Source organism: Petaurus breviceps, unplaced genomic scaffold, assembly GCF_028583685.1.
Source record: "Petaurus breviceps papuanus isolate PSGF00001 unplaced genomic scaffold, PetGlider_PUasm1.0 181, whole genome shotgun sequence".
NCBI classification, from domain to species: domain Eukaryota; kingdom Metazoa; phylum Chordata; class Mammalia; order Diprotodontia; family Petauridae; genus Petaurus; species Petaurus breviceps.
Genome location: NW_027185784.1, coordinates 4314715 through 4334394, shown reverse-complemented (window position 1 = coordinate 4334394; position 19680 = coordinate 4314715). Strand labels below are relative to the sequence as shown.

General features: G+C 37.7%; 1 protein-coding gene across 3 annotated transcripts in view; it reads left to right on the top strand.

The window, feature by feature from the left end:
* CADPS2 (calcium dependent secretion activator 2) overlaps positions 1–19680 on the top strand; it is a 729035-nt gene that overhangs the window by 238842 nt on the left and 470513 nt on the right. For all 3 annotated transcript variants that reach the window (XM_069087109.1, XM_069087108.1, XM_069087107.1), the window contains exon 3: positions 17421–17753. In XM_069087109.1, coding sequence (XP_068943210.1) covers positions 17421–17753 — 333 coding nt within the window. The remainder of the gene's footprint in view (positions 1–17420; positions 17754–19680) is intronic.

Genomic DNA, 19680 nt, shown 5'->3' with positions numbered 1-19680 from the left:
TCTTATCAATTAGATTTCCCTTATACCATAACTTACTCTACAGCATTCCAAATACACATGGTCCCATTGTTTTAGAACATGGTGTGAAACTGAGAAAAAAAAATTCCTGAGGGTGGCACATTGTCTTAGAAAACCATAAAATAGCATCGCGTTGTATTATATGTTATTTTGTTAAATTAATCTTGTTCTGGCCATACTCAAGAGTTTTGTAGCGGGCTGAGACCTGACAGTTGTGATTCTGACATTTCTCTACCATAAGAAATTCCTTACAAGTTATGGATCAGTATACTTTAGTGAGAGGTAGTACAATGATGGTTGGGGTGGATAGAGTTGGTATCCCATGTCTGACATACAGTGGCTGTGTGACCCTGGGCAAGTCATTCGCTATTAATGCTCTCAGAAGCTCTTTAAGACTATGAATTGGGGCGGCTAGGTAGTGCAGTAAATAGAACACCGACCCTGGAATCAGGAGGACTTGGGTTCAAATCCAGCCTCAGACACTTGACACTAGCCGTGTGACCTTGAGCAAATCACTTAACCCCAGTTGCCCTGCCTTTCCCCCTCCAAAAAGCAAATTAAAAAAAAGGACTATGGATTGCAAAATTTCAGCCTGTACTGGAGGAGGAAGCTCTTTACTAAAGCCTCCTCCTATCAATGAAATCATGGGTCCAGTCCTTATGTCTGTGTTTTTGATACTTAAGTTTTTAAATATTCGCCAAGTATTTAAGAATCACTTTATTGACTATTTACGATGTACAACTCACTGTGCTAAGTGTTCTCTTAATATATATCAGGGTTTCTTGGCCCATGTTTGTGTCACAGACCCTTTGGCAGTGTGATGAACTATATGAACCCTTTCTCAGAATAATGTTTTTAAATGTATAAAATAAAATGCTCAAGATTACAGGGAAATCAATTATATTGAAATTCATTTGCCAAACTATTTTTTAAAAAAGATTCATAGACCCTAGGTTAATAATTCCTCTCTGTCTCTTTCTCCTCTCTGTGTCTCTGTGTATCTTATCTTTTTCGCCTTTCTGTCTCTCCTCCCTCTCTCCCTTTCCTTCCCTCCATCTCTCTCTTCATGTACTGATGTATAGTTGTGTGTGTGTGTACACACAAAACCATGCTAGCTGTATTTTTAAATACATATACAAATAAAATATACTACATATATATCCGAATTCATTGTACATTCATGTACAGTGTGTGTATGCATATATGTTATGAATTCATTTGTGTAGAAAATCACTAGTCAGAAACTTCCTGTCCCTTATAGAGATTTATAGAGTTGTCTGGAGGCTCTGAGTTGTTAAATTACTTGCCCGGTAGGATATAGACAATAGATGGCAGCAGCAGGACTTGAACACAGCTCTTTGACTATGAGGACAGATCTTTACTCATTATCTCATATATTCATATATTATTTTCTGCATATAGGTACAAAAGTATAACATAATTATGATTATGGAATCATAATACCAGAATTAGAAAAAATTATATTTTAGCAGATAGGTCAACTTTTAGGAAATGTATATTCTTTTGGCTACATTAAATTGAAATAAATATTTCTCAAGCACCTGCTACGTGCAAGCCATTAGGTTTATCACTGAGAGTACAAAGATGAAAAATGACAATATTAGGCTTAAGAAGGTACTTATACAAATTATACTCCAATGCAGCAGATATGACCTTACAGAAATAGCTGTAAAATGTTAGGAGTGCATATGTGTGAAATGTCTACTGGGGCCAACTTATACTGGCTTTTGTGAACAAATTGTTAGATTCCCAGTACAAGCACTTACACCTCAGTATTCAGCAAATGCTGTAAGTCAGGACTCAGCTTTTTGTTTTGTTGATTGACTAGACTTAAGAAAGCGATGGGGGAAATGTTGCTAATACAGTTAAACTTAAAAGTGTGTCATGGAATTTTTTCTGGAAAGTTAGGTCTTAAAAATTTTGCCAGCAAACCATTCGAACATAGTTACTGTAAGAAATTTGAAGGTGTGATCGTGGCTAGCAAGTGTGTTGGAGAATGACTTTTGGAGGTGATGACCTCTCAGGCCTTGAAGGAAAGGATTTCAGTTAGTAGAGATGAGTGTATGTAATGTGGAAGACAGTTCTTAGAGATGAAGAGAGCAGAAAATGGATAATGGTGCCCTGTGGACCCTGTCCTCTTTCTACTTCACTAGACTGCATATGCTAGAGTCCATAACAAAGAGCATAGGCTGTGGAGTTGGAAAACCCAAGTTTAAATGTTACCTGTGTGAGCTTAGGCAAAATCCCTTTATTTCTCCAGGACCTTAGGTTTCTTCATTTTTAAAATTATATACACACAGGAACATGTAGGTGTGTATGCATATATATATACACATTGCCCACACATACACAGATAGAGTAATCTGGTGGGTTACCCATGCAACCACATCTCCGAGTCTGGATCATCTGAATTCTTCACCTCATTGATATTTCCCATGTGAATCTCCACACTGATCTCTTTTGATTAAGTGTAGCTCTCACTAAAGAAATCCTTCGGTATCATGTGACTGAGTGTACTCAGCGCAATGTAATCTACAAAGAGGAATATATAGGGAATCCCACAGTCTGTAAATCAGGAGTCTCATGGGAGTGGAGGGGACCTCTGGGCAGTATATATCTCCATATTTTATGACTTAGATGATTTTGATAATAAGTTGTTCAGCAGTAGTATCTCTTTTAGTCAAAACTGGCAAGGAATGATATATATTTTTTCTTTTTTTTTCGTGAGTTTTATAGATGCTTTTTCTTTTTTTCACTCTAGTCATTTCCCATTAAATCATCCCATTGAAACTTTGCCTGTTACAAAGAAGAATATTTAAATAGTCGACACAACTATGTCTGATAGTGTGCGTCACATTCCATTTCCAAAGTCCCCACCTCTCTCTCTGACACAGGAAGTTTCCTTGTCTGTTCCCCAGGACTGAGATCGTTCACCACAATTCATCAGAATTCGCCTGCTTTTTAGTGTAAAAACTTAAATTGCTATGGTCTTTCTGCATGTTGTTCTTTGTTCAGTAGGCGTCAGTTAATGCAAAGCTTTACAAGTTCCTTTGAGTGTTTCATACTTATAATTTCTTATGGTATAATAATATTGTATCTGATTCATAGGCCACAGTTTGTTAAGCCATTCTCCAAGCAGGAAGCCATTTTATTTCCAGGTTTTTGATTGAACAAACAATGTTATGAATTGTTATGGATATGGTTACATATAAGACACTTATATGGTTACACATAAGACATTTCTTTTTGTCATTGACCTTCTTGGGATATATGACCAATAACAGGATTGCTGGGTCAAAGCATATGAACACTTTGACAACTATTTTAAAATAATTACAAATTGTTTTCCAAAATAGTTGGGCCAATTTACAGTCCTACAAAAAGTGTGTTCTTACACCAATTTTTCCACAGTCCCTCAAACATTGACTTTTTAAATATTTGCCAGATCTCAATAATCATCCTTCTTTCCCTCTCCCCAGGTATTAATTCTTTTGACCTCTTTGTTTTCTTTGACACTGTAGGTTTTCTTGACATTGAATATTCATGAATCTCTTCCTACTTTTCTGATCATTTCTTTTTAGTCTCCTTTGCTGGATAAAAATTTATGTCCCCATTGTATGCACTGGTCCCAGGGTTCTTTCCTGTGTCATTTTTTTTGTTTTTTGTTTTTACTCTTTTTCTTATTGACCACATCTGAACCTATGGTGACAACTGTCATCTGTCTCCCTAACCCTTCTAAGAATATTGTTTTTAAATGCACAAAATGCATAGAATTTCAAAGAAAAGCAATTACATTGAAATTCTGTTTTCCAGAATATGTTCTTAAGTTCACAGGCAGGTTAAACCCTGCTTGACTGTGAATATTTCTTTTCAGTGTGTTTCTATAACTCTGGGTCTCAGGCAGTATTATACAGAGTGAGTAGATGCTTAATTAAGTATTTGATCATCACAGTTCCCTTCATGTTCCCATAATTATACAAAGTATTTGAATATACTCTCTAAATACTAACACATATGTTAGTTTCTACAGTTAGAAAGGACTGTGGGAAATATTGTTATTTTAATCAAGAGATGAACCAAAACAGCTGAGGGCAGATGGTGCATTTCAGATTAATGTCCAGTCAACAATAGATGAGCCCAAAAACAAATTGCAATATAGTTAACCTAAAATACTTCATCCTGACTAATTTCATATTGTTCCATGAAAGGACAAGGACATTCATACTAATTCAGGATAAATAGACATAGAGACTTCTCACTCTCCTGGGTTCCCACATTTATTATCTCCCTGTGAACTTTTTCTTTCAGTACACAGTCTGTAATTCCATATCACAGTAAACCTGTTTGATGCAGGATGTGCCTATTAAATTCTCTGGACCAGGACTGTAGGATTTGATTTCTTGGTGGATCGGGGATTAGAAGATGACAGGAAAGATGGTAAGGTTGGCCTGCATTTAGTGGTGCTGACAACCTTCTTCCTAGGCAGTAACAGAAAATGGTAAATGGCAAAAAAGGTGAGGTTTTGGGTTGGGACTATAGAGATGGAGTATGAAGATATATTTCCCTATGTCAGACACAAGACTGAATACAGAGAGGTGGAAAATATAGTGAATGAATAAAAGTTGTTTTTTCGTTTTAAAATTGGATTCTTCTTTCTTCAGAAGGAAACTCCTTAAGGGCACATTTGTGAATGATGGCAGAACAATGTCTTATGTTTCCATGATTTCTTATATCTTTAAAGCATCAGTAATATACAATAGCTTATAACCATTGAAGAAAAAAAGAGAAAATGATCTGAAGTGTGAGGGGGAATAAATTGATTACAGTGATTTATTATGAACAACATTCCTGTGTTGGGGAGGTCAAAACAGGTGGGGATGGTCATATATAGTCCTTTTTAATCTGATGTATTTATAAGTAGCATAGATTTTAGTAGTTCAGGCTTGTTTTGCGTTTGTCATAATTGAGTGACCCAGAGATATGAAATGACGCAAATTATCTTGCAAAATTTTTGAGCACTTGTATTGCTATCATTAAATAATAATGCATTTTAGGGTTTTTTGGGGATCATAAAAATTTGGAACTCTTGTAGTCATGCACTGAATGAACTGCTATCGAGTTGTTTATTATTATACTGTTAGTAAGCTTCGGATACTAAAGTACAGTACAAGGAACCATGGTACTCACAGCAAGTCAGTGAGGTAAGCCAGCTTTATTGAAAAGATATACTTACAATAAAGAAGAGCAGCCAGGGAAGATGGGATCAGGTGAGACTTCACTGGGGCACATTCATGCTGCTTGGGAAGAGGGGAGAAAGAAGAGACTCCTGGGGAATTCATTGGTAGCAGTTTGATATTCAAAGTCTCCAAGGACTGACTGACTGAAATCAGTCTTTCCTTATCATCACTGATCTGACTTTGAAAAGATGACACAGGATTTGGTCTTTCCCAGGGTTTCTTTGTTTTTTGAGGTGGGTTGTCTACTGAAGTCTTTACAATAGCTTAGTAAGTGAAAGCAATACCTGATAAAGTCAGGATTCAGTGATATCAGATAATAAAATGATTTTTATCAAGTTTAACAGTGGGGAAAAGTGGGGAAAAAAAGGACTATATTAGTGGACTTTCCTGCCAGTGCAGGAACTTTTTTTTTTCTTAAAGGATTAAAGGACTATATTATTAAGAACACTGCTTCTTTGATAAATATGGGCAAAACTTCCTCAAGAGTTTCTGGGTAGAACATCCTCCGGCATTGCTACCAGGAATTATGTCAAGGATAACCTCAGAATTTAGCTTTCAGATAGTAGTTTTATATGTTATTTGAAAGATTTTGTGAACAGAAAAAATATGCATATTCTAAATAAACTGCTATGGGTGAATAATGAGACATTCTACTGAGTTAATTTGCATGTTTATTTGGAGGAGTCAAAAGATCCATATCCTGATCACTTCCTTATTTGGAATTACCTATTTCAAGTTTTTATCATCACTGATTTTCCATTGCTTGTCAAGCTACTTGACATATGGTCTTGGCATATAAAAATGTTTTTGTGTTGTTGTTTATTTGTGTCTGATGATTCTTGACCCCATTAGGGGTTTTCTTGGCAAAGATACTGAACCAGTTCCTTCTCTAGCTCAGTTTAAAGAGGCAAACGAGATCGAGATTAAGTGACTTGCCTAGGGTGAGGCTAGATTTGAACTCGGGAAGATGAGTCTTCCTGACTCCATACTGACAACTATCCACTCTACCATGTACCTGGCCTCTGGCATATAAATAGAAAGGACTCATTCTTGGTACAACTCAGATGCCAGGTGTTAAAATTCAAATAGAATATAGTCTATGTCTACCTTCTTCCCTTCCATTAATAATTATGGCATTAAAGGGTATTTTCATTGCATTAGTCAGTATCTGGTAACTCCAGTAAGGCAGAGTGCCAACAGATAAATCATAAGTCAAATGCCACCCTGAGGCTCAATGAGTTTTAAGCTAACTACATTTATATAGGACCTATATGTAAGTAGTTTGTTGATATTCTCAGGCCCCTAAAATGCACCTCCACAATTATGCTACCTTCAGTATTCTGAGCCCTGCAATTCTCCTCTCTGGAGAATTGCTTATTACTGCACATTTCCTTATTCCTTATTTGTCTCATGTCTATTTTTCATCCTTATCATGACATTTGGTCCCTTGGTTCCTCCATATTCTCCCAGGTCTACTTCTGGCCTCATTTTCCTCCCTACCAACTACTAATATTTTGGTCAGCTGTTTGATAACACCTTCTCTGCCATTAAAGTCTGAGATTGCATGCAATTGAGAAATAATAGTCTTCCTCAGCTTTAACTACAGTTCTATTGATAGTATACCAAGCCAGTAGTGGAACATTCAAAAAAGGATTCAAGGAGATCTGTATTCCTGCTCCACTGCTAACCTGGTATAACTCTGGAAAATCAAATGGGAAAGAAAGAAAATCAATTTTTATTCATTGAAAAAATAAAATTTAATTAAAAAAAGCTTTGAAAGAAGAATTCTGGTGAGTGCCATGACCAACCATGATTGCAGACAGATCATAAAGCACACTACATATCTCTTTATTAGAGAAATGATGTCCCAAAGATGCAGAAGATATATATATATATATATATGTATATGTATATGTATATGTATATGTATATATAGATGTATAGATAGATAGATATATGCACACACACACATACATACATACATACATACAGCAAGAAGCCACTAAGATTCCCAGCACAGCCAGCCAGCACCATTGGGCAGCTTCAGCTCCTGGCCTGCAGAGTGTAGGGGGACCAAGCGACCAGTGTGAGGGGTAATTGCTCTTGCTTTAAACTGCTTGGATCTGGATTGCAGTTTAGGGTGGAGGTTCTGGGGTGTGTGTCCAGCTTGCCAGAGTGTGTGGAGACCTCAGAGATGGCACCCATCTAATACCTCCTGCAGCTGAGAAAGCCCCAGTGTTTGGGACGAAAGTTCCCCTGTCTGGTGGCAGAGTCTTACTTTGACAAAAAGCCCAGGGGTCAAGTGGCTGAGGGGCTACATGACCAGGCAAAGGAAACAAAGCAGACAGAAGATTCCAACATTAGACTCCTATTTAGGGGACAAAAGGGGGCAAAGCATGGGACAGGAGGAAGACAGTGAAGTCAGAAGTCCTGCACCAAAAGCTTCAAAGGAAAATATGAGCTGGTTACAGGCCATAGAGGACCTTAAGAAGCAGATAAGAGAAGTGGAGGAAAAATTGGGAAGAGAAAAGAGAAAGATGAAAGCAAATTACAAAATGAGAGTCAACAGCCTGACTGAGGAAAATCATACCTTAAAAAATAGACTAACTCAATTGACAAAAGAGGCTCAAAAAGGCAATGAGGAGAAGAATGCCTTAAAAAGCCGAATTTTCCAGATGGAAAAAGAATCTCAAAAGCTCAATGAGGAGAATCATTGATTCAGAATTAGATTGGAGCAAATGGAAGCTAATGACTTTATGAGAAATCAAGATTCTATTAAACAGATCCAAACAAATGAAAGAATAGAAGGCAATGTGAAATATCTCATTGGAAAAACCACTGACCTGGAAAATAGTTCCAGGAGAGATAATCTAAATATTATTGGACTACCTGAAAGCTATGATCAAAGTAAGAACCTAGAAATCATCCTCCAGGAAGTTCTCAAAGGAAACTGTGCCAATGTTTTAGAACCAGAGGGCAAAATAGAGGTTGAAAGAATCCACCGATCACCTGCTGAAAAAGATACCAAAAAGAAAACTCCTAGGAATATTATAGCCAGGTTCTGGAATTTCCACATTAAGGAGAGAATATTACAAGCAGCCAGGAAGAAACAATTTGAATATTGTGGAAACACAATCAGGATAACCCAGGATCTGGCAGCTTCTACACTGAGGGGATCAAAGGGCTTGCAATATGATATTCCCGAGGTCAAAGGAGCTGGGATTAAAACCAAGAATCACCTATCCAGCAAAACTGAGTATCATGTTTCAGGGGAAAATATGGCAATTCAGTGGAATAGAGGACTTTCAAGCATTTTTGCTGAAAAAACCAGAGTTGAATAGAAAATTTGACATTCAGATACAAGAAGCAAGAGAAGTATGAGAAGCTAAACAGGGAAAAGAAATCATAAGGAACTTATCAAAGTTGAACTATTAACATTCCTACATGGAAAAACAGTAATGGTACCTGATGAAACTTTTCTCAGTGTGAAAATAGTTGAAGGCAATAGAAACATATATATATGTCTATATATGAGGGTATATGGGCATATGAATACATATGTGAATGTGTGTATATATGTTTACAGGTATACATAGATGGATGGCACAGGACCAATTTAATAGGAAGGGATGATACTTAAAAGGTGAAATTAAGAGGTGAGAGAGGAATATAATGAGAAGAGATGGAGAAAGACAGAATGGGGTAAACTATCTCATATAGAAGAGGCAAGGGAAAATGGTTATAATGGAGGGAAAGAATAGGAAGGCAAAGGGGAATGGGTAAACCTTATTGTCATTGAATTTGGCTTGGGGAGTGAATGAAATACACACTAAATAGGGTATCTCACCCTACAGGAGAGTAGGGGGGAAGGGGATGAGAGGGGGGATGATGGAAGGGAGGGCAGGCTGGGGAGGAGGGAAGTTGGAAGCACACACTTTTGAAATGGGACGGGATCAAAGTAGAGAATAGAACAAGTGGAAGGTGGAATAGGAGGGAGGGAAATATAGTCAGTCTTTTACAATATATCTACTGTGTTATTGTTTTGCATTAGCTGCACATGTACAACCTAGACTGAACTGCTTATCTTCCCAGTAAGGGTGGGTGACAAGGGAGGAAGGGATTGAATCTGGAATTCAAAGTTTTAAAATAAAATGTTTAAGTATATATATACTCTTATTAATACTATTTTACATGTAATTGGGATATACAGGCACTGGGTCATACGGATCCACCATGCCCTACTGGAAAAGTCGAAAAGTGTATTGGAGAAAATATGGGAGAGAGCAGATTGGAGGAGAGGATATCCTGTGGGACTGGTATTTTGGGGCAGTGGGTAGGAGAAAAACGGGGAGAAAATTTGCAACTCAAAATATGGCAGAAATGAATGATGTAAATCAGAAGTTAATAAAGCATTTAAAAAATGGGAAAAAAAAATAAAAAAAAAAGAAACTGAGCTAAGCAGGGTTAAGTGGCTTGCCCAGGGTCACAGAGCTAGTAAAAGTGTCTGGGGTTGAATTTGTACTCAGGTTCTCCTGACTCCGGGGGAGGGGTCAGCTTTTTATCCACTACACCACCTAGCTCATTCCTTAACCTATTACAATATCTTCCCACCATTCTACTGAAACAGTGATCTTGAATGTCTCTAGTGGCCTCTTTGTTAAAAAAGCCAGTGTTCTCATTCCCCTTAATGGCTACCTCTTCCTTGTTGCCCTCTTATTCCCTAAATTCCTTTCTATAGTTTTGCTCTGTCTCTATCTCTTTGGATAGTTCTTCACCCTGCTTTTGTCTTAATATTTTTCTTCTGCCTCAAATCAAGCAAACTTAAACTCTTAAATTTCTCCCAAAAAAACTCTCTCCTTTTTTTCCCCAAAATGTCAATACCATTCTTCTGTACCTTACACGTAGAATCAGTTGTTGGTTTTACTTCCAAATTATTTCTCCCATCTTTCCCATCCTTCCCACACATGCTTTCACCACCCTATTTTTAGGCCCTTACTACTTACCCTGGACTGTTATAATTACATTTGAACTGTTTTGCCCTCCTGTTCTTACCTATCCATTCATTTTTCCTAGATAATAAATTTTTTTAAAAAAATTTGTCTTCCTTTATTTCTTTTTTGAAAGTTTTATTGCTGTCTTTTGTTTTTATACCACATATATTTCCCTTTGACCACTCTCTTCCCTAACATTGAGCCCCCTCTAATAGCATTTAAATAAAACCGACAGTCTTATATAATTTACTTGCCACAGTGTCCATTTATAATCCAGGTTCCATACTTGCTCCAATAATTTCCTTCTTTTACTCTTCCTCCTTCTATAGATAAATGAGTGAAGGGGTGACCTCTTCTTTCTTCAAAAATCAAGGTATTCAGGAAATCTCCCTCTAGAAGGTCAGGTTTCTGAATTCTTCATTTTGGGATGTCAGTGCCAAGGTAATTCCCAAAGCTGATGCTACCCAGGAAATCTCTCTTCTCTAAACAGAAAGTTAGAATCCAGAGATCTAGACACTGCTTTTCTTCATAGGAAGTTGAAGATCAGGAACATTGTCCATGAACTCACCTCTAAAATAACATGGACAAATTGGTTCAACTGTCATGTGCTTATTATACCCCATCCGAGGAAGCCATCACCAATTTCTTGATGGTATAGGAAAGACAAACAGTGTATACAGTTTTCTCCAATCTCATTCCTCCCTCCCACCCCCACAGAAGTATGTTCTCAGATTAGAAAGTGAAATGCAGAAAGACTGAAAGTATTTTGCTGTTCTGTCCTGTGATATAGGATGGGTCGTCCTTGAACCAAAATTCTTTCCTCCAAGACTCCAGCCAGACAGTCAAATTGAAAGTAGCTCTGTTTACTGAAACCAATAAGAAATTGTCTGTTACCTTCTTAATTAGGCGATAATCCCCATGTCTGTGTTCTGGAAATGAAGAAATATATTCTGATTGATTGATAAGCCCTTTCCATATATTTGTGTCAAATCCCTATGTATTTGGACATAAGAATTCTAATAGAGATTCTTCTGCTGTTGTAGCAACTCTGTGACCCCCTTTGGGGTATTCTTGGCAGAGATACTAGAGTAGTTTGCCATTTCTTTTTCCAACTCATTTTTTTTACAAAGGAGGAAACTGAGACAAACAGTGAAGTTACTTGCCCAATGTCACACAGCTGGTAAGATTTTAAAGTCTGAGGCCAGATTTTAACTCTGGTCTTACTGACTCCAGGCCCAGTTCTCTGTTACACCATCTAGCTAGGCAGAGATTCTACCTGTATTTAATGCAAAGGATTTTTTTTTTCCTGTTTGACAGATTCCATTTATTTTCAAGCTATATTTGTTCTGTCTGTGAAAGTGTTTTTTAAAAAATTTCATATAATCAAAATTTCTATTTTTTAAAATCTCTAGTCCTTAACTGGATATTAATGTTATCATTACTCACAATTGTGAAAGATGCTTCAAAACCTCCTCTAAGTTTTGTGTTATGTGAGCTGTTATATTTATGTCAGGTATTCATTCAGAATTTGCTGTGGTATAGGGTACAAAATAGTGATTGAAACCTAATTCCAACCAAACTGTTTTCCAGTTTTCCTATACCTTTTGCTCAAAAATACTTCACTTAGTAGCTTGTTTTCTTGTGTTTATTGGACACTAAACTGTTGTATTTAATTTCTTTTTGTTAGAGCTTCTATTGCCTGGGAGAATTTCTCCCTTATGTGTTTTAAATGCCTACTTTCTTATTTGTCTTATTGATTTCTTCTTTGGTAGCTACAGTTTTCACCCCAAATCCATCTTATTTTCATCCTGCCCTTCTTTGAATGTTTCTATTTCTCTTTTAACCGGTGCCAAAATATCTTGCTATAATTGCTTCATTCTCCCCACCTCCAATAAACAAACCCATAGAATTTGTATCTTGCTTTCTTCTTTTTATTGGACAGTCTGTTTCCCATTACAGGATACTATTTCTTCATTATGTTTTGACTGCTGACCTCTCTACTCATGTTCCCTTTTATATGAGTCTAACTGCTGTTTTTTGTTTGTTTGTTTGTTTTTTTCCTAACTGGAAGATTGTCTCATTCCCAAGCTCTCTCTCAGTCTTCTTGCTGTCTTTCCCTCCTCTTCTATTCTTATTGTATCAGTGTTAGCTCTTTTAGGCCTGCCCCATCTTCCCTCACCCTGAAACTACACCTTTGGTAAAGAAAACCTAAGTTGGATGATTCCAGAGCCCTACTTGGGTTGAGAGTTGAGGGACACGTTTTGCTTTACTGTCATGGCTTCACTAGTATGGCGGGATGGTAAGGGTGAGTGTAACTGGATTTATATTTTCTCAACTTCCCTTGGCAGAGAAAATTGTATCTGTACTACTGGTGCTCCTTCCCCTTCTTTTTGGGCCTTCCCCTTAGTTGTTCACCTTCCATGGTCATTGCAAGTGCTCTAATCTTCCCTCTCTTCCTCTAACTACTTTAAAAGAGTGGGTGTGAGGGTTCATTTGGGTCACTGCTGAGAGAATGTCACTAGAATCTATTCAATCAGAGTCCCAAATAGTGACCTAGACCAGGGGAGTGAGAGTGAGTTTGTCACTCCGCCTTCATCTGTCATTTCAGAAGGTATCTTGTTGTAATGTAATTTGGCCCCTTTGTGTTGGCAAAGGTAGCAGGTACTTAGCACTTAGTAATTGATCGAGCCTCTGTTGGGGAAACAGGAGGTATGAACTCCTGTCTCCTGTTACTGACTTAACAGGAAGGGGTTGGCTGAAACAGGAAGCTAATGCTCTGTGTATATAAGGAAAAGCCCCAGGAAGGGATAGACAGAATTTCTTGGGACCAGCATCTGGTGGCAGAGCAGCTACAGTAGAGAATGGAGAACTGAGCCAGAATTTCCCAAGAACCTGTGGTGGTGGAGCTTCTTCTGAACAGGAGCCCAGGAACCCAGAGCCCTCTCCCCCAGGCTGGATAAGGTTATTTTGAACGAGCTGCAGAAGACTGAGGAAGCATGACCAGGATTCAGGGACGTCGTCTGTTTGTGCCTTGGCTGAGCCTTGAATTCCCAGGAGCAGAAATTGTGAAGGATTTGAGATGGACTGGACTGTGAACTTCAATGTATAGCAGGACCTGCCCAAAGAGCTGGACAAGGCACCGGGAGCTGTCTGGCATTGTATCCAGGTGACAGTCTGGTGAATCCAGGTAGAATCTGGAGCCATGGAAGGGGATCCAGGGAATCTGAGAACAGGCCCCAAGTCAAGATGAAAAGACCTCTCCTTGGGTACTGAATAATTATGGAATTATAGTTTACTAGTGACCTAAGGGGTGGAGGGTTTGTGTATTCTGTAATGATTGTACTTAGTGATTAATGATACTTAGTAATTGATTGCTGAATAAGTGACTGAGTTAATTTAGTGTGCCCATGAGTGGAAGACTTTGACTATTGTACTTTGAGATGATTGTTTTTTGTTCTAAGTATTGTGACCACTTTGGTGAAAACTTTGTGGCCATTTTAATGATAAGCTGTTGCGAATACTATATTGTGATTTTTTGTGATAAGTTGTAATATTGTGAATGCTGCACCTTGATTTTCTGTGAATGTTTTGCTTTGATTTGTTATGGAATAAATAACGTTCACTATACTGTGTAATCAGAACCTTAAAAGCTATTCACAGTAGCATTCTTCTGGTAAGCTGCTGTGTAAGGAAATTTTCTATCTTCTTGCTACAATTAACATCTGACAGATTCCTTATTGATTCAGTGTGGTATGGAGTCTGAGAAAGAGGGTGAAAACTCCTTACTTTGCTGTCTTCTATTACATGTGCAGTATGCCTTAGTTTTTAAGTATGAAGGAAGAACAGTCAATCTGTGATTTCATCAATTTGAGTCTTCTCTCTGTGGATGGAGCTCACTACCTCTTCATACCTTCTTCTGTGTGACTATTACTTATGATTTTCTATAGGTCCTCTATAAATGATCTGCCCAATATGTTAGAGAAATTATTTTAGTTCTATTTACATTTTGATCTTATCAGGACATCACTCAAGTTTTCCATCTGTTAATCTTCACTCTTGCTTCCTGATCATATCCACCTACTTTTCCAGTCATGCATTTCCTGAATGATTTCCCTGGACTTCATATCTTTGGTATAACTCATTATCAGAAATAGGCTTCAGCCTTACACTGCTAAGATAAACTTTCTAAATCACAGATCTCAACCTGCTTAGAAACCTCCAGGGTATCCCTGCAGCTTACAGAATAAAATACAAACAACTTTTCTGACTTTTAAGGACTTTCACAATCTGTTTTTAACCCACCCTCCTAGAGTTGTTTGATACAATATCCTTTTACAGGGCAGCTGGATGGCACGGTGGATAGAATGGTGGGCCTGCAGTTAGGAAGAATTCAAACCTGAATTCAAATCTGTCCTCAGTCGCTAGCTAAGTGACCTTGGACAAGTCACTTAACCCTGTTTGTCTCAGTTTCCTCATATGTAAAATGAGCTGGAGAAGGAGATGGAGAACTACTCCAGTATCTTAGCCAAGAAAACCCCATATGGGGTCACAAAGAGTTGCACCCAACTGAAGCAAGTGAACAACAGATAATCTTTCTATGCGATGTTTCAACCAAACTGCTTTAAAGCATTCCTTTCTTTTGTTCCACAGTCCCTCTGTCCTTTTGCATGGAATGTTTGTGTTTGTCCGCATGTCTGAAATCATTCTGTTCCTTCAGCATCCAGTTCAGTTACCCCTTCCTTCACAGAGCCATCCCTGTGCCTCCCATGTGAAAGTCATACCTTTCTCATCATAGTCCTCATTGTACTCATTGCATTCCAGCATGTCTCTTATTTGGATAAATGAATTAGCCCCCCCCCCCCTTATTTGTTTTGTGCATTTCTTTAGAACAAAGACTGTTTTTTTATCTTCATATTAATAATATATTGCTCATGGTAGATATTGTATGTATGTTTAATATATGTATTTAAATTGATTTTTGAGTTGAGAGAATAAACATTACATTATATAATATTTGTGTTGGGAGGGGTGTTTATTCAAGGCAGAAAGGATGCTTGATGAATGTGTACTGACTTCTTGTGCTTTCAACATAGATAACTAGGAAATATCTGAGTTGAACTGAACTGAAGAATTCTAGTTAATTTTTTTTTGCCTTTTTTTTTGGGAGGGGTGAAGGCAGGGCAATTGGGGTTAAGTGACTTGCACAAGGTCTCACAGCTAGTAAGTATTCAGTGTCTGATTCTGGATTTGAACTCAGATCCTCCTGACTCTAGGGCTGGTGCTCTATTCACAGACATCCAGCTGCCCCAGAATTGAAGAATTTTAAAGCATCTTTGTTATTCATGCCTTGACTTGATTATCTTAGTGTTTTACTTACTGCTTCTGAGGAGGAAAACTTCCCTGTGGTATCTGTCATTGTTTGCTTTGGATTGTTTCTGGTATTTTACTGGCAATTTCTTGAAGCAAGAGTGAACCTGGAATCACTGCCTTTATGAAAACATATATTCCCTAGGATTTTTTAAAAGCGAAGTATACCCTGAGAGCACCTGGATGGCACAGTAGTTAGAGTGCTAAATCTGAAGGCAGGAAGAAGACTCATCTTCCTAAATTCAAATCTGATCTCCGGAATTTACTAGCTATGTGGCCCGGGCAAGTCACTTAATGCTGTTTGGCTTAGTTGACTCATCTACAAAATGAAATGCAAAACCACTAGGGCATCTTTACCAAGAAAACCCCAAGTGGGGTCATGAAGTGTTGGACATAACTGAAATGACTAAACAACAAATGTATCCTAGATCCATGTTAACCTTCACGCTATTGATACTTGTGCTGATTTGGGGAGCATAGGTGTGGATATGATCGGGGGGGGGGAAGGCAATAGGTTATACAGGGACTCCAAGCTATGACCAGAGTCCCTGAGTCTGGAAGGAATTCACCAGGCCCAACCAAACTTGAAGTCAGGATTGTAAAAGTTTATTGTTACACTTTACAGTGGCCAAGAGTTCTTAGGGAATCTGCAAGTTTATTGTTACGCTTTACAGTGGGCAGGGCTTCTTAGGGAACCTGAAAACTTAAAAAAGTCACAGGTATAGTTTCAAGGAGTCAAGACAGTAAATCAGATGTCAGTTATGCTAACTAGGTGAGTAAGGGTGGGATTAGGGAGAAGTGGTCAGTGCTTAAAGGAACATGCTCTTTTAATATCAACTGCACAGGTGTATTGCCCATAATTCACTGGGAAATAGTCCAAGGTGGGGCTACCTGGAGGTGTGGTTTTAGGCTTGAAATGTCACTAAGTCAGCTTGCGGTCAGGGCTGACTGAGAAGTGCCTAGTCTGTCCCCCATGATAAGATGGATGTTGGGGAGACTCAGTATGTGTATAATTGACTGAGGAGTTAACCTATAGATAGTGCATTGAAGGATTCATAGATGCAGCTGGCCATTATACTAAGGGGAGATAACATTTGCCTAAGCTAAAATGTTTATAGATAGTTTAGTGAAAGATTCATAGGTATAGCTTGTTATTGCTCCAAGCAGAAATAAACAATTCTTGGGTTGTTGCTGAGCAGAGTGCTAGCAGGGGGAAGGGTCAGAGTTAATGCTCTGAGGCAGGGGAGGGGGAAATGTGATTTTACAGACTGGTTTTACAAACTGATATTGCAAGCATAGATCCCAAGCACCCCATCACATATTCTACTATTTGTCTCCATATCCTGTAGATGATTATTCTAGCAAAAACAAAGTCCTTATATGAGAAAGTTTCTGATTGTGTTGAAGTCAGAGTTAGGATTCACTCTATAGCACTCCTTAATCCTTTTCCTTATACTCCGGTAGTTCAGATACAGAAGAGAAGATTCCCATAGTTGTTATCCACAGTTTTGAGAATTTGGACAATTTGGACCAAAATATTTCTGTTTGTTCATGAAATGAATTTATGGGATCTTTGCATAGAGTATTGCACAAAATAACTTATTAATGTCTATTGTTTTGAATTGCATTGAAAATACATTGAATACATTTTCAAGCAAACTGTAATCATTATAAAACATTTTTCTGAAGTGTCAAACTCTTCTTTGAATTCTTTCTATTATTGTTGAACAGTGGCATTAGTATGCACATTTAATTTTATGTGCTTTTTTTCTATCTTTGCTTTTAGGTTTTCCTTAAGAGTGATCGGGTAGCGAGAATGGTTCACAGTGGAGGGTGTTCTGCTAATGACTTCAGAGATGTATTCAAGAAAAACATTGAGAAGAGGGTACGGAGTTTGCCAGAAATTGATGGTTTGAGCAAAGAGACAGTGTTGAGTTCATGGATAGCCAAATATGATGCTATCTATAAAGGTGAAGAGGACCTGTGCAAACAGCCAAATCGAATGGCGCTCAGTGCTGTATCAGAACTTATACTGAGCAAGGAACAACTTTATGAAATGTTTCAGCAAATCCTGGGTATAAAAAAATTGGAACATCAGCTGCTTTATAATGCATGTCAGGTAAGATTGTTGTTCTTCTGTGTTCACTGCTTGCTTGTTAAGTGGTTACCCATAAAGAGGGTTAGGGTTACTCTGGAGATCCCAAAATACCAACACGCTGAGTCCTACCTAATGAATTTGACTCAAATCTTCTCAGCCAAAGAAAAGTAAAGTTTATTAAAAGTTCACTTGTATTAGACACAGAGTAAGTCTGTGCTAGGTCATTCTGTGGCACTCTCACTATCCTATATCTATGGCCTTCTCACAAACATGGAGACAAGATTGGGTCTTATATACAGAAGGTTGTGGGAGGAATCTAGGGGTGGTCTAGAGGAGGAGTTTGGGGAGGGTCTTCAGAAGGAGTTAATGAGGTCAATGAGTGATTAAGGGTAGGCAGTTGCTGGAGGCGACCTGGAGACTACAGACAATGACAATGGTGGGCTAGGCCAGTTCTAGGGTGAATTGATATTTTGATAGGCTCAAGGGTGGGAAGTCTAGTAACAGAGGCTTGAACCCAGCCACAATGTAAGGCTTATTGCTTCATGCAAATGCCTCATCTAATGAGAAGATTTAATCAGAGTTAAAGCGGGTTCCCAGAGCCTGTACCTCTCATCACTTCCATAAAGATTAAAAAAAAAATGAACTGAAAATGGTTACTCAACTCTTTTAAGTTGGTGAACCAGATACACAACATTTTAGAAAGATCATTTATTGGAAAAATGGATTAAGCTTGAAGTGGCACTTGGCCACTTCATCTTTAAATCCTTTGTGTTCAATAAAATTTATTTCATTTAACATATACTCTACATAATTTGTTTGGGTTTTTAAAGACGGCCAGGTATTTCATCTAAGTGGCTAAAAATCCAATGCTTTAAAAGATATTACTGTCACGTTCTACAAAAGTTAAATTGGTTTAAACACATTTATTTTTTTCTGTTTTGTTTAGAGTCTAAACTATTTATTGATTGCTCACTTACATTTAATTTTGTCTTTGAATCATTTCCTTAGATATACTGCCTCAAAAACATTTACAATGTACTGATTCCAGGGTGAAGTATCAATCATAACCCAGTTCAAGATCTGTAATTTTGCACTGTAGTTGGATCTGTAATTTGGCCACTGTTTTAGGGTTAGCTTGTCTTGAGGTTAGCATGGCAGTGGTGGGGGCAAAATTTTGCATTTAATTTTATTTAACTGGATTAATTTTAAAGTTCAATGATGCAATCAAGTGTTTAGGAGCAAAATTTAATAGTACATTTCATTCAGAAAGAAGTGACCTCTATTATTAAAATATTTTAGAAGGAGAGCAAAATCAACAGAATCTAATATAATGAAACAATGTAAACTCTCTGAAAGAAGGTTTTTTTCTTCCCTTTGATATTTAAAAGCAGTTTGCATCTAGTAGAAAAACTTCAAAACTCATGCTTTGAGATCTAATACTTTATACTTTGGTATTTTAAAAATATAATAAAAGAATGTATACCTCTAACTCTGAGTTTTTCTTTATATAGCACTTGAAAAATGGTTTTAAGTTTTAATCCTAAGGAAAACAGAAACAAAAATTCCTTCTTAATTTTCCAAAATGTGTAATTTTTTTAAAAACTTAATTTATGACTTTTCCATGGTTGCTGTTTTACCTGTCTGTTACTTTGTTGTTAGCAGTAAAAATCGTCAGACATTTCCACATAGCATAGCCCGGAAAATATAGACATTGTGAAGCCATTTCCTCAAATAGATAGAATAGGAACATGTATTTTAAACACATTTTGTATGCAAGGGATATGGATTTGCTATTTTAGAATTAGGTTGAATTTTCCCTCTCCAGATCCCAGTTAACTTTCCTGTAAAATGAAGTAGCTGGACTAACAATCTCTAAGGCCCATTCCAGCTCTAATCCTGTGATCCTGAGGAGAATATCACCCTATGGCTCCAACTGTCTCCACCCCCA